Below are 16,431 nucleotides of genomic sequence, written 5' to 3' on the forward strand. Positions count from 1 at the left end.
TCCCCCTACTTAGCAGGAAAAGAGACAAAGGTTTTGCTTGTATATAATGGAAGGTACTCAGCATCACAGAGATCAGGGGAAATCAGAGGCTGTGGCTCACACTTCCCCCACAGCAGTGACAACTTGCCAGTCCTGCAAACTGGGAATAGTAGTAAATAAAGGCAGACTTTCCACACTAACCCAAGCAAGCAAACATATTCTTAGGAGATGCAGGGTACATCAGTAATGATGAAGGATCATATTGTCTTTACAAGTGAGAGTACTACTGATTCAGGATCTGAGATCTCACAGATGTTGTATTTAAAAGCATTTTAGCCCTAGTGGGGGGCCTACATTTACCAACAGGCCTGGAGGAAAAATAGCCCTGTCCCTTTAAGAAAGGTTTAATGTGGAAAGCTGAAGCATTTCATGGCAAGGGGGTAAATACCAACACTTGGTAAATAACATCCCATTTATTAAAGGAAGATTGCATCTTTTAATCCTAGCTGCTGGCAACCCTAGGAGACCATATATATATATATGTCCATCCAGTCATGTGAGAAGCAAGATGGGTGGGGCCTTTCTCACTCATAGGGTTGCCAGCTCCAGATTGAGAAATACCTGGAGATTTTGGGGAGGGACTTCAATGCCATAGAGTCCAATTGCCAATCGCCATTTTCTCCAGGGGAACTAACCGCTGTTGCGTAAAGATCAGTGGTAATAGCAGGAAATTTCCAGCCACCACCTGGAGGCTGGCAACCCTACCCGCACACCTTGCATCTTTGCTCCCCACTATTTGAATCATTTTTTTCTCCTGGATTAGGCTCTAACAGGGAATGTAATCCAGGCTGGGGGAAAACACTGAAGGCAGTGAAGAAAGGTGCAGGAGGGACAAGGTTTAGTTCCCCTCATCCATTGGCTCCATTTTTGTTTTGTTTAAGAAAAAAGAACCAAATCCACCTCCTTTTTCGTGTGATGATCCTGGCAAAAAAGAAGACTCACTCACACACCAATTCATAGCTGCTTGTGTTCCCTCTGTTAATGAGATTATTTATTTGTATAGCAGGGATTATTTCTCTGTCCTGAAATATTCATCCCAGTTGTGGGGGAAGTTGCACCCTGGAATGTATTTCCCATAGCAACCAATGAAAACAATTATTGGATTGATGTCCCACTACAGCTTGTTTTAATTTGATATTAAAGAATCCAACATACGTTAAGATGACAAATTATCCAAATCTGACTCCCTCTTTGTTTGCGCACTCCGAAAATGTATACAGATCGCATGCATCCCTTTAACTGTCTTTTCCACTAGATGCCATCTAGTTCAGATGTTTTTATATTTTGCAGCACCCTCTTCTGGTCACAAGTTTACGTACAGTTAATTCCACAGGAAAAGGAGGTCATTTCATATATCTGAAAATTTGAATAGCAGAACACTGTTGATTTTTTTGCCTCGGGTCTTCAATTTAGCCCTTAACCAGCCTCTAATATTCTGTGAACAGGAGTTGACTTTTAACATAGTCTTGATAGCATCCCTTAAATGATGTATAAAAGTGCACTGTTTTGATTAAAGATGTAAACAGTGCAACCCTAAGCAGAGCTACACCCTTCTAACTCCACTGAAGGTTTAGAAGGCGGTAAGTTCGCTTAGGATTGTCCTGTCATTCATGACCATTGTCAGCATTTTTATTTAAATATTTTTATCTCCACAGGTATCTTCAAGATAATGAAATAAGCTTTGTGTCAGGATATGCTTTCAAAGGACTTTACAGTCTGACAAAACTGTAGGTATCACCGCTGCAGTTATACACTAGACCTATCAATACTTTCCCACTTAAATAATTTTAAAGTAGCTTCAGTGCAGGAGCTAGCATCCATACATAAATAGAAAGTGTTGCTGGTCCGTAGTCAGTGGAAGACTCCAAAGCCAGGCAGCTAACCTACCTCAACAAACATGCCGCCAAAGATCATTAGGGTCATTACAAAGTACTTTTGCTTTGTAATGGTCATTACAAAGTACCTTTCAATGTGGTATAGTGACTTGCAGTGCCATCCTAAACAGAATTACACTCTTCTAAATACATTGAGGTAAATGGGATTAGAAGGATGTAATTCTGTTTAGGATGCCACTTCTAATGCTAGGCATGGCTTTAGACAAGTCAAAGAGGTATTGTGTGTTTAACGCATTTCAGAACAAGTTAAAGGAAGGATGAGTCACAAATAATTTACCCAATCAATGACCTTCTAACACAGTTGCCTATTGTGATGTGTTATTTTTGTTTTAGATACCTAAGTCACAACAACATAACTTATCTGAAACCCCATGTCTTTGAAGATCTACATAAACTTGAATGGCTGTACGTACTGCTTTTGCATTGGTTTAATTGTATAATTTGATAATTTTGCCATCTTGACCGTGCAAATATAATCTGTATAATTAAGAGAGCATGACACATTCTTTGTTTTCATAGTATAGTAGACAACGGCAGTTCTGATTCAAATCCAGAGTGCATTTTATGTAATGTCCTCCCCAAGCATATGCTTTTCAAAGTGATGGGAGTCATATTGATTCTAACTCAGATGGCCTTCCTAAGGTAGTAGTTGTCTCTTCAGTGAGACGCTCTGCAGTATGTCATCCTCCCTTTCTTGTTAGGTGCTTTGCTTCCAAGAGTATGTGAGGGATTGCAGTTTTTCACCAAAAGACTCTCCCTGCTAAGGGAGTTTTACTATTTGGATAAAAGTCTTCACCCCATACCTTTCACAGGGTTCATTTTTCTCAGCAGAACTTCAACACAGTCCTAAATAAGAAAGACTGTAGTAAATCATCCACCATTATTGTCTGGAAGTATTCTGGGTAGGAGGGATGGGAAGGCTCACTCAAATTTTTGCTGCTTTAAAATGTGAAAGGTTCAAGTTTAAGTTGGCCAAGGCATTTTTGACAGATAGGTCTATCTTTGTCGAAGGCTTTCACGGTCAGAGTTCATTGGTTCTTGTAGGTTATCCGGGCTGTGTAACCGTGGTCTTGGAATTTTCTTTCCTGACGTTTCGCCAGCAACTGTGGCAGGCAGAGTTACTACTCTGAAGATGCCTGCCACAGTTGCTGGCGAAACGTCAGGAAAGAAAATTCCAAGACCACGGTTACACAGCCCGGATAACCTACAAGAACCAAGGTCTATCTTTCTTCACCATTCTGGCCTCCAAAATCAATACCAGTAACTAGAAAGCTTGACATGGTTACAACTGTTAAATTTTTAAAAGAAGATCCATTTTTATTAATAATGACAATTTAGAAGCAAACAGCATTGAATGAATAATGACACAGCTGCCATTCTTCTAAAGAACAAATGCTTGACATATTCTTCTGTACGCCTTTTCATGTGAAGTATTGTCTTATGGAAACTGTGGTACACTCTAGCTCTGAAGTTATGCTCTGTGAAATGGTGTCAAGGCACCAATCAAATCATTGCAGCAAATGACAAGAAAATTGTTCACATTTTTACATTTTTTTTAAATTTTCAAAAAAGGGATATCACACGTCTCTGGAAATAATGGTTTCTATTGTCAGTTGATTATTATCTAGTTCCTTACCTTGAAATAAAAAGAGAACAGATGTACAGGTTCAGAAAGTTTAGCCCAGCAAGATATTAGTTCAGTCTTGAATTTTGCTGATTTTTTTTTAATAAAGCCTCTTAGAATTGAGTTATGTATCCACCTTCAGCATGGTTCTGTATGCCCACTAGTAACTGGATTAGACACTTGAAGATCTGTGCTTCCTAGGGTTGCCAGGTCCCTCTTCGCCACTGGCGGGAGGTTTTTGGGGCGGGATGTGGGGGTTTGGGGAGGGGAAGGAATTCAATGCCATAGAGTCTAATTGCCAAAGCGGCCATTTTCTCCAGGTGAAGTGATCTCTATCAGCTAGAGATCAGTTGTAATATCACGAGATCTCCAGCTAGTACCTGGAGGTTATACCAAAAAACTCACTCTACTATAAAAAGTATTGAGGCAAATAAACAGTAGTAGGCAAAGATGAAACAAGCAACGGACAATAGATAGCAGGCAACAAAACAGCCAAAGCTGTGATTATATTACATGACAATGAAAATAATATGCAACAAGGCTAAGCAACCGAGGTTACAAAGCTGAGAAGTAACAACATAAAGAAGAAAAGGAACCAGCTAAAAAAGCTGATGAAGGGTAAGAAAGTTCATATAAGACATAGAGTCATGTTCTAGTCAATTTCAATGTGTCTTCAGGCGACGGAGATGCAGATGGTAACGCGGCTCCAGATGTATTCCAGCATTTTCACTACAAAAGTAGCTTCATCAGCCTGATATAAAAATACATGTACACAATAATACAAAACAAACTCTATAATTAAACTACAAAAATACTAATGTGAACATGCTTAAATATATTACCAAAAAAGTCTTAATAATACTATTCCTAGGATAAATATGGAGCTCCCTGACGGGCTGCTAGCTTGATAAATCATGTGTAAGAGTGACTGTGAAAACGTCTAGCTCAATTAGAAACAGCTGCTGAGCAAAGCATGGCTCTTAAAGATATATTCAAATAAAACAAGATAAGTCGAATTCCTTATTTAAACCATTAGGGGTAAGGGCATTGAACAAAAAAATGAAGCGCGTTTCATTTTGTAAAAGAATCTTCTGAACATTGTCATCATTATGAGGGTGATCCTTATAAACCCAAAGGACAAAGAAGCACAGGTCGTTTTCAGAATGTTTTTTTGTCACGAAATGATTTGTGAGTGGCGCCTCAAAATTCCGCGCCCTGATGCGGGACCTGTGCTCACCTATGCGAAGGCGGATTTGTCTCATTGTGGAGCCAATATAAAGTAAAGAGCACCCACACGAGACTGCGTATACGACCCGACTTGTAGAGCAGTTGGAAAAATGTCTAAGCTGAAAATGAAAATTGGAAGAAGGGGAATTTTCTCCAGGTGAACTGATCTCTATCAGCTAGAGATCAGTTGTAATATCAGGAGATCTCCAGCTAGTACCTGGAGGTTGGCAAACCTAGTGCTTCCTAGTATTTTTAAAGCAGCAATTACAGCCACATAAACCCCCAATACAGACCAAGGTTACGTGGGGGGTTAACTTTTCCAGCCCAGCAATCAGAACTCCCACCCCACTCCTGTTGCTATTAGTTTTGGAAGGAAGACCTGCACCTGTCTTTTGGGGGGATGGGAGAGATCAGTTTTAATTGGATAAACTATGCAGGGATGAAAGAATTACTCTCTTCTTCTCCATGTGGACCCAGTCAGAATTAAGGCACTCCTATTTCTCTTTTATAGCAGTAAGCATAATAATGTATATCATATACTTAAAAGCTGGAGTTATTATTTTCCATACTGAGAAGCATATTTTTTTTCTGATTTACAGCATAATTGAAAATAATAAGATCAAATGCATCTCTCCACTAACCTTTTATGGGCTCAACTCACTTATTCTCTTGTAAGTATTGAGGTGTTAATTTAAAACATTGTTCAGAACAAGAACACTTATGAATACTGATCTATTTAAGGGGGACGTACTAGTATTTTAACTAGTACTGAATTTAACTAGTACAGTCCAGGTACTGAATTGAACAAGATGGGTTCAGGCTCCTTTAAAGTACTTTAATCTGCACTAATTATCTTTCTTTTAGTGGTTTTCAGTCTGCCATTGACATACGATATACAAGACATATCTATGTAAAAGAATGAATGGATGTTAAAAATAGATACACTACAGAAACTAGTTGGAGAAACATTATAGTCTGCCTGAATGTAATGTCACTATAGCTATAATGAAAATAAATAAAAATACAGTTTATGGGATATTTGAAAAAATAAACTTCAGAACTGAAGTTCAACAACCCTAAATAAAACAATGGTTACCTCACTCAACAAAGTAGTTGTATCCCGGGTGGTTTTAATAGTTCTCCTTTGACATACAAACTATATATATTTTGTATGTCAAAGGAGAACTATTAAAACCACCCGGGATACAACTACTTTTACAATACAATACACAAGACAGTATCTATGTAAAAGAATGAATGGATGTTAAAAATAGATACACTACAGAAACTAGTTGGAGAAACATTATAGTCTGCCTGAATGTAATGACACTATAGCTATAATGATTATTATATCCCTGTTACTAATATAAATTTCTTATACTTCTTTTAAGCCTATTTATGTATATTCATCATTTAAAACATTTATATACCACCTCTTCAGAGACCTGATTGAAGCAGCTCTCAAACTAAAACTAGATAAAATAATCCAGATTAACAGCCATTAAAAACACAACTGATAAAAATCCAGAAGTATAAAAGCATTTACAAACCCAGAGTACAAAACATTTGGAAGTCTAAATGATACCCATAACAGTCCTCAGGCTAGAAGCAGATTGTAAAACTAATTTAAAAGATTTACTGCCTGCTTTTGATTAAGTGGGGTTTTACCTGCAAAGGCTCATGCGTAAATAATTGCTCGGTGTGTCAGGCACTTTAAATCATAGCTTGCTACAGTGAGCTTTTGCTGCAACAGACTAACAATGCTCAAGTTCAGGAACCTAGCCCTGATTTAGACCCCTTTTCTGTATTTCTATATTTCCATGTGAGGAATTGGAGTTTGAAGGATCCTCGCAAGAGTGCTGTGGAACACAGGCAGAATAATGCTGTGCAGTCGTCTTGTTTGTGGGCTTTATAGAGGCACCTGGTTGGCCACTGTGATGGACTTGATGGGCCTTGGTCTGATCCAGCATGGCCTTTCTTATGTTCTTAAGAAATACTTAAAATAAGACAATTTATGTAAATAAGCTAATGAAGCTCAAGTTGTTATGATGAAGTCCTAAATATGAAACCACACATTCATTGTCATCAAACTAACACCCTGGGGATTTCCTTTTACTTTTTTCCAGAGTTCTGATGAATAATGCTCTTGCACAGTTACCTGATGAACACCTTTGCCAACATATGCCAAGGCTGCGCTGGCTGTGAGTCCATCAGTCTCTAAAACAGTTAAACTTAGATTTAATGTGAGCCAAATGCATTCTATTTCCCATTTGCAAAGAGTTTTTCCTAAAGGACAAAAAAATAAGGTTTAACAATTACATGTAGCAAAAAGCTATTACTTTGACCACTGAAAACAATCTAAATATTTCCATTGATCCCAATGCCATCTGACTGCAATTAACTGTGATGTCTTTCTACAGCAAACGTTCTGAGAGAGCAAAGGACTTCCCTATTAAATAGGACTTCCATGTTATGCAGGTTCTGTTTAGTCCTGTTAAAATTAATGACTGTACACTAACAGAATTTTTGAATTCTCTAGGGACTTCGAAGGCAACAAAATCCATCATTTAAACAATGCCACTTTCATCTCCTGCAACAACTTAACTGTCCTGTAAGTAAGAAGCATTTTTTTTTAACCAATTTGGCTCTGAAATGGCCTCTGCTTTTACTCTCCTTCACTGACCGCATCTCCCTGGGGAGGAAATTCCATAGAATAGGTACAACCACAAAGTCGAGAAAAACTATAAAATCAGCTTTGTTCTCTGATGTCACATGAGTAGGGCCTGACCTAAAGATCATACTAGACATGAAGGGTATAAATGGGGAAAGTTACTCCTAGAATATACTAACTAAATGTTTCATCATTTCAGTGTTTTGAGAAGAAACGAAATCAGCTCTCTAAATGAAAAGAGCTTTTCTCATCTTCACAGATTAGTTGAATTGTAAGTAGATAACTTAAGTACCACACATTAACTACTTATTGTGACTTGTAAAGTTAGAAACTTTTGATAGTAAAATAATCCATTTAGATCTAAATTCTGGGGATTTTCCCACAGAGACTTGGCTGACAACAAGATTGAATCATTTTCTCCATATCTATTTAAGGACCTGAAGGAACTCTCACAACTGTAAGTTTTTATAATAACTGTAGTGTACTGTAGTATACAACATATACTGTAATTAATGTTTTATACTAGATGTCATTTGTTGAATTTATTTTAAGTAAAATTTAGCCAAGACTTGATACTTTCAAATTCCCAGCAAATGTTAGCATTAATCTTTCACACAACTTCCAGTCAATGGACCAAGGAAGGAAAGTATCTAATAAACATGACGTAGCCACCAAATAATCATTTATCGTAAGCCACAATTTACTGTGTTTTTTTTTTTTTACAGGAATATTTCATGCAATCCAGTACAGAAAATACAAGCAGATCAGTTCGATTATCTTGAAAAACTCAACTCTCTGTAAGTGTATGTAGTCTTTTTGAAAAATATTTTGTTAGTGTTATACACAGAGAATTGTAGCTCTGTAAAACTGCTCATTGAATATGCATGCTAGATATTCATTATTTTTATTTGACCAGCACATTTCTAATGCTTATCAGTAATGGGTGGGATTTCCTTTCAGTAGTGAATCTAAGGAGCAAAGTACTTCACAGGCCACTGCCTTCTAAACTATTATATCTGAAAACTCATTAAGTCAAATTTCTTTGATGTAAGTCATTGATATTATTGACATCACCGACTTCAGCATGAACTAGGCTGGGCTGAAAGGTCAATGCTTGGTGTATTCTGTAGATTTTATGTGGCCATTTTTAGGGAGTCTATGAAATAAATGTGAAAGATCCATAAATTATGCTGATCAAATAATCTATTTTCCATGTAGTTTTTTCCAGTCACTCTTCCCATGTATATGACTTCACATATTGTTTATACTGAAAACTTTATTTTAATGTTTATAGTAGCCTAGAGGGTATTGAAATTACAACTATCCAGAGAAGGATGTTCAGTCCACTTAGAAATCTCTCCCATATGTAAGTATAATATATTAATAGCTATTTTACATTATATCTGTCTATCTAGCTATCTATATATAGATATAGCCCTCCACATAAATTACCATGAAGAGTAAAGCACTGCAACCCATAGACTATATGGTGGAGAATGATAGAGCATCCCTGTCAAAGTGCCGTCACTTCCGGGGTAAACCCAGAAATGACGTCATTGCGCCGCATGCACATTGTGCCCACAGATGCTTCCGCCTGTTGATCAGCTGAGGTGTGGCAGGATGCCCAGTTAATTGGCAGACAATTGCCCACCATAACCGGGCGAATGGAAAGCCTAGCAATATCACTGAGAGAGGATATATTCTGTTCCCAACCCAGCAGATACAATCCTTTGTTGAAACAGGTTTCACATATGGATATGCTGAACCAAGTACTCATAAGCCCACTCCACAGAAGAAGGAATACTGCATCCAGAATGCCAGTGCTTGTCCGACTCACAGTTCCACAAGTATTTGCACTCTAGGCATGGTTTTCCATAAGCACAATGTGTAAAGCCTGCTGCTTCTGTAGTTCTCTGGACTGGGGCTAATATCTTGACCTGAAAATAAGTATGGCAGTATTTCTTCCCCCAAATCTTAGTCCTTGTGCAATCCAAAGCACTAAAATTGCTCGTTATCTGCTTGTGCAAAAGTAAAAGTGATTGTGTCCCTACTAACTGTTCCAGGTGTACAAGGAATAGCTGAAGGTTCTTCTTCTGATATAGTTCCAGAAAAAAATGCAATAAAACCATGCAACCATCAGTTGCACATTCCGTTGCACCATGTGCACATCATTTAACTGAAATTATATTAGTGTTGTATCTTACTGTGCTATGCTTCTGCAAACAGAAATGTGTTAAGTATATTTTCCTTTCCGCATATGTATCACTGAACCCAATGCAGTATATGAAAGTCCTCTCTCACACATACTCTCCCACACACACCAACTCACAGACTGACATATTTTGATGATAGAAACACTTAAAGTAGAGAAAGGCCAAGTTAATTGAATTGCTTTCTTTCATGAGGTTCCTAACATACTTTATCCCAGGCCCACTAACTTGACATTTCTTAAAGAGATACAGACACTTTGGCATAACACTCTTGGGGGGTCGGGGGTATTGGTATTTTGTTTTGCTACTATTTAGTAATTTTTTCTTCTTGTTCAAAAAGTTAGTTCAGGTTCTACAATAGTTTGCAAAATGCTGTATAATGTATGTAACTAGTATTCATGTTCAGTAATACATACAGTATTTTCAACAAGCATCAACCAAAAATGCAGATCATTTTCTTATAAGTCTCTTAAGAATTTCTTTCTCAAAGACGTTTTTTGGCTAATTATGTGAATATATTAATAGTTTTTTAAAAAGAAAAAATAGAACTCCATGCACATTGCTTCAAAACCCCTTTCCTTTTTTTTCCTTTTTAGATATTTTACAAAATTCCAGTATTGTGGCTATGCCCCTCATGTACGCAGCTGTAAACCAAATACTGATGGAATCTCTTCCTTTGAGAACTTGTTGGCCAGCATTATACAGAGAGTGTTTGTCTGGGTTGTGTCTGCTGTCACTTGCTTTGGAAACATCTTTGTCATCTGCATGAGGCCTTACATACGATCGGAGAACAAACTCCACGCCATGTCAATAGTGTCTCTCTGCTGTGAGTATTCACCTTACATTCAAGTTATGAAAGGTAGTTCCATCACTTGGGGTCAGAGGAAGGCCCCCACATATGGAATGTGAAAACTTTTCCATGCAAAATATTATGGCTTTAAACCAGTCATAGTAGTATAAAAACAAGAAATTCTGTGTAGGGTTCCAAACGAGCTTAAATAAAGAAGGCATATTTGGATCCCAACTAGTAACGCATCTGTGAAATTATACTACAAAGTCTACCTATATATAGTATAATGTATATAGTATATTATACTATATATTTGTTAAAAAAACATTTTATGTATGTATAGCAATCCCATGAACTCTTATGTCACTTTCTTTGTAGGTGCGGACTGCCTTATGGGCATATACTTATTTGTAATTGGAGCCTTCGACCTGAAGTATCGTGGGGAATACAACAGACATGCTCAGTTATGGATGGACAGTATTCAGTGCCAGCTGGTGGGATCTTTGGCCGTATTGTCCACAGAAGTGTCCGTTTTATTGTTAGCCTATCTGACTTTGGAAAAATACATCTGCATAGTTTACCCCTTTAGATGCCTGAAGCGAGGAAGGTACAGGACGATTTCCATTTTGGTTCTCATCTGGATTATAGGGTTTGTGGTTGCTTTCATTCCACTAAGCAATAGGAACTTTTTCCAAAATTACTATGGCACTAATGGTGTCTGTTTCCCTCTTCATTCTGAGCAATCGGAAAGTACTGGAGGTCAAATCTATTCTGTTGTAATTTTTCTAGGTAAGTACGTTTCTTATTCACTCTAGTTTATAACTGAAAAACAAACTAATTACCTGTATGTGTGTATGTTGACTGAGGTGTATCAGCACTAAGTAGTAACTGTATGAAAAACCTGTTTCCCAGTGAACAAAGTACAACACTAATAAGTCTAGATACTCAGGATATTCTCTTAATCTGTTTCTTGCACAATACAAAGGGATAGCATCTTTTTACTTGTATTTTACTGTGTCGAGAGATCCTGGCCTGCTTCCTCCAGACCAGGAAGCAGGGGAGGACCTGATTGGGGAGGGGCCTGAGGACCACCCACCAAGACCAAGTGAAACAGCCAGCACAGCAGGGAAAGCCCATGGGCCAGATGTTGCCTGGGACTCACACTGTCAGGAGAGGCTGGTTAGGTGCTGCTATTGGGGGAGAGGACTTTCCCTTATTGCTGTGAAAGGCCTGGAATGGCATAGAAGAGGGTGGGATTCAGCCAGGGGGCATGTCCATATGCTGGGGAGAGCCCTAAAATCGATGGCCCAGAGGAGTCTGGTGTGGGCAGAACAGAAGGAGAGATAGGAAACAATGGGCATGGAGGTGAAGTCCCCAGGAACAGTGCCTCAGCCAGTGCAGAACCTGTATCCAGAAAGAAGGATCATTCTATGTAATTTCTGCATTGTTTAACACGTCATGTTAAAAGCTCAGGTTTTGTTTCGGCTATCTGCTAGGTTTCAGATTTCTGCAATCCAAATTCTTTTTCACTGTTTATTGGATGTTCCATCCTGTTAATTGTATTGACTTGCACTGTGTAATCCATCTCCGTAAGAAAGGTGGACTCTAAATAATGTAAATAATTAAATAAAATAAATACCTGCAACCTGTTGTAAGGCTGATGCAGGTTTATAATGTGGCCTGAGACAGCAGTCGAAATGTCAATATACCTTGTCTTTTGGCAACAGGTGTTAATTTGGTAGCATTCATCATCATCGTGTTCTCCTATGGAAGCATGTTTTACAGTGTTCATCAAACAGCCATTACTGCCACTGAAATCCGGAATCACGTGAAGAAAGAGATGACTCTTGCCAAACGATTTTTTTTCATCGTATTTACTGATGCACTGTGTTGGATTCCCATATTTATACTAAAATTGCTTTCCTTACTTCAAGTAGAAATTCCAGGTATGGTCTTAATTTCTTTTAGTTATTCTGTCACATTTTCCAGTTTTTTGGCTGGGAACTCTGAGGCTACAATCTCTTTGCCCACCAGCAGGAGTGTGGCTTTGATATTTTATTCTAGAGAGATAGAAGCAGAGAAAAAGTCATGCTTGTTTACTCCAGTGTGTGTCAGGATATAATTAATTATATGATCACCCTCTCAAGCAAAGTTCTTCTGCTTTTCTGTACTGATTAAAAGTGTGATTGGACTTGAACGCTCATGTATTCCTACCCAACTTAAAGCTGGGCCTGTGAGATCCCTTATTTATAGACCATGCCTTGTCTTACTGGTACTGTTGAGTTAAATGTTTGATTTCCCGCCCCCTCCCCCCCACCCTGCAGGTTCCATAACTTCCTGGGTAGTGATTTTTATATTACCAATCAACAGCGCCTTGAACCCTATTCTCTACACACTGACCACGAGGCCTTTCAGGGAAACAATTCGTCAAGTTTGGCACAATTACAAGCAAAGATCCTCAGGAAGCAAGAGCAGCCAGAAAATGTCTGGGGCATCATTTATTTGGGTAGAAATGTGGCCCACACAAGAGACCTCACCTGAGTTAACAAAACCTGCTCTTTATTCAGACTTTTCAGAAGGATCAGTTATGCATACATCAACAGTAAATCTATACACATGAAATGAATGCATGTGTTTTGTTCTGACCTATTTGCATTCAGCATCATTTTCCTGGAGTTATTGCCACTTACACAGTGAAGCAACAACAAGCACTCTTACTCAAATTGTGGAATTAACTCTTCAGCAGAACAAGATACAACATTGACTTACCACTGTATACATCTATGAACAACTATTAGGAGTATTAGCCATAAAAGCTGATTGGGGGGTGGGGGATAAAGATGATAGTTCGTGGTGATTTGAGGGTGAGGGGTAATCAAAGCATTTGCACCTGCCCAAGAATTGTTTTGTATTTTGACAAATGTGAAGGAGCAAGGTTTATGGTAATAGAAGACTGGAGTATATAAACAAGTGTTGTCCCTAAATCTCTGGCAGTATTTTTCTGAATTGTATATCCTTGTGACTGAAATACAAATAAGCAAGCTGAAACAAAAGAATACTGAATGTTTACAAACAGAAGAGAGTTGTTCTGATGGATTGCAAATAAAATACCTAGTCCTGCAACAATGTGAATGGAACCTACAGGGCTGGAAGAAAGGCTTTGTGATCCCTGGTTCCCACCTCTGTCTGCAGCACTATATTGCACATTGTTCTAGAGGGTCCCCCAACTCCCCAGAGTGACTTTTTGGGTACTGAAGGGGCTACAGGAGGGAGGAGAAACTGGGAAATCCTACGGCAATTTCTTTGTATCCAACCTGGTGTTTTTATATGAGAAAATAGTGATGTTCCATTTGACTTTACAGTTGCAGCATGAAGAAACATATCAACATAGCAAACCGATGACCAATGATTTTTTTGCTTTGGAGAAGGGTTTTATAAATGCTTGCACTTGACTTGATGGGAAATTGTGTGACTTGTACTTTAATGTTTACAGATTTTTTTTTACAATATCCTAAACTCCAGGATATAAACTGTTGCTGTGTATTCAATTTCTGTTGTGTTTGTAAATAAAGTACAGCCTGATGAACCAATAATGCAATAATGCCTTCCTTTAAAAAAAATAACCTGGTAGATCAACAGTTTGATGATTAAACTGCATTGCCTAATGACCTGTGCTTCACTCTGTCAAATTCATCGATCTCTGCAGAAAGTTAACATAGGGTGATCTGTAGATCAAATCACAAAGTGGATTATAGTGCAATCCTAGACAGAATTATGTCTTTCTAAATCCACTGTAGTCAACTGGCTAAGAGGTGTAACTCTGTTTAGGATTGCTCTGTTAAGTGTATTTACAGTGCAACCGTAAACAATTATAATTGACTTCAATGGATATAGAAGGGTGTAATTCTGTTTAGGATTGCACTGTTAAACTCCTAAGAACATAAGAAAGGCCCTACTGGATCAGACCAAGGCCCATCAAGTCCAGCAGTCTGTTCACACAGTGGCCAACCAGGTGCTCTAGGAAGCCACAAGATGACTGCAGCAGCACCATCCTGCCTATGTTCCACAGCACCTAATATAATAGGCATGTTCCTCTGATACTAGAGAGAATAGGTATGCAGCATGACTAGTATCCATTTTAACTAATCCTGCGGATTAGTATCCATTTTAACTAATCCTGCAGATGACAGAGCAAAAACAAACCATAAGTGCATTTACTTACTCATACATGGACTCCTTTTGAGCACTGAAGTGGAAGAACATGATATAATTTACAACGCAGAATATTAAAAAAATGTGTAATGCCTTTATTTCTAACTGGAAAGGAACATTTCTATATTTAATACAAAATGTGAGTAACGAATTATGGACCTTTCCTGAAAGTCTTGTAAGATGATGAGATGGAGTTGAATAATGCAATATTTCATAAAAGGACAATCTTCATTTAGGGTATGATAACCACACAGCACTCTGAAATACATCCTCATTAGAAAGGAGATCTGTTCCTTCCTCATGGAACAATAAGTGCAAAAATAACATACAGATAAGTGGGCTCAATTACTGAAACCCTGGGAAGTGTGGTCTTAAAAACAGTATTTTTAAAAAAATAAGCATTACTTGTGCAACATTCTTAGCACAATCAATTGTAATAATTCAAATGCTGTAGTGTATCGAATAAGTTTTGATGTATTCCACAAAATACCAGTGACTCAAACACACTGATATTGCTTACCCACTGGAAGGATCCGGTTGCACAGTACTAATTAAGAACAGTATTCTAAACCCAGTGAGGCAGTACTAGTCTTCTAACAGAATTCTGAATCCAGAGTTCTATTATTTTCAACGAAGCCTTAGCATCTATTGGAAAAACTCCAGAACACCACCCTTCAAGGCTTTCTGGGGTCAATATCTGAAAATGAGCAACACTAACTGCTTAATTTTAAATGCTTCAGAAAGACATTCCTGATTTATGCGAACAGTTCACTCCTATGGGCAAGCATGCTTTCCTTTATTCCCTGTGGGCAAGCGTGGTTTCCTTTATTCCCTACGGGCAGTCATGCATTCTCTATTGGCAATTATGTGTTGTCTATGGGCAATAGCTGTCCTTCGTTTTAGTATATCCCTGTTTAATGACAGAAAATCTGGTTACAGGCTTATTTAGTATAAACCAGGAAGACAAGCATGGTCACCTTCACTCCTACTGACTGCCGATTAGTCATATATACGAAAACGAATGAACTCAGGAGACCCCTTATCGCCTTTACGTAACGTGTAAAAGAATCACTGACACGCCAAGGCAGCCCAAACATTCAGGGAGGGGCTGTGGCTCAGTGATAGAGCATCTGCTTGTGGGGTTGCCAGGTCCCTCTTCACCATCGGCGGGAGGTTTTTGGGGTGGAGCCTGAGGAGGGTGTTTAATGTAGGGAGCTTTGACTCTCAAAAGCTTATACCTTGAATCTCTTGTTGGTCTCTAAAGTGCTACTGGACTCAAATCTAATTGTTCTATTGCAGACTAACACGGCTACCTTCTGAAACATAATTAGGGATAATACATAGAGATCTTCCATCTGTAGGGTTGCCAGGTCCCTCTTCGCCACCGGTGGGAGATTTTTGGGCCAGAGCCTGAGGAGGGCGGGGTTTGGGGAGGGACTTCAATGCTATAGAGTCCAATTGCCAAAGTGGCCATTTTTATCCAGGTTATCTGATCTCTATTGGCTGGAGATCAGTTGTAATAACAGGAGATCTGCTACTACCTGGAGGTTGGAAAAGATTCAAAACAGCACTCACAACAATATCAAATAAGTGTGAAAATTTATAAAGGTGAAGAACGTGCAAAAAAGGTGAATAATATATACAATAAAGATACACACAAGCACAGATACAAGTTGGCAATAAACTCCCAGCAGAGCTCAAAAATCAATCAAAAGATATCATAATCATGAACAGAAGGTAAGTCAAAATTCATTGTCAATTAT

The 16,431-nt window shown here is 38.4% G+C and overlaps 1 protein-coding gene across 1 annotated transcript in view; it reads left to right on the top strand.

Annotated features, from left to right (window-relative positions):
• The window catches only part of RXFP1 (relaxin family peptide receptor 1), a 35,820-nt gene extending 22,744 nt beyond the window's left edge, over nt 1–13,076 (top strand). Inside the window, exons 6-18 of the mRNA XM_056855247.1 lie at nt 1,695–1,766; nt 2,268–2,339; nt 5,385–5,456; nt 6,912–6,986; nt 7,325–7,396; nt 7,656–7,727; nt 7,842–7,913; nt 8,182–8,253; nt 8,751–8,822; nt 10,263–10,492; nt 10,835–11,245; nt 12,184–12,402; nt 12,781–13,076. Of these exons, the coding sequence (XP_056711225.1) occupies nt 1,695–1,766; nt 2,268–2,339; nt 5,385–5,456; nt 6,912–6,986; nt 7,325–7,396; nt 7,656–7,727; nt 7,842–7,913; nt 8,182–8,253; nt 8,751–8,822; nt 10,263–10,492; nt 10,835–11,245; nt 12,184–12,402; nt 12,781–13,076 (1,807 nt within the window). The remainder of the gene's footprint in view (nt 1–1,694; nt 1,767–2,267; nt 2,340–5,384; nt 5,457–6,911; nt 6,987–7,324; nt 7,397–7,655; nt 7,728–7,841; nt 7,914–8,181; nt 8,254–8,750; nt 8,823–10,262; nt 10,493–10,834; nt 11,246–12,183; nt 12,403–12,780) is intronic.
• The last annotated feature ends 3,355 nt before the right edge of the window (nt 13,077–16,431 follow it).

This window comes from Euleptes europaea, chromosome 9 (assembly GCF_029931775.1).
Source record: "Euleptes europaea isolate rEulEur1 chromosome 9, rEulEur1.hap1, whole genome shotgun sequence".
NCBI classification, from domain to species: Eukaryota; Metazoa; Chordata; class Lepidosauria; order Squamata; family Sphaerodactylidae; genus Euleptes; species Euleptes europaea.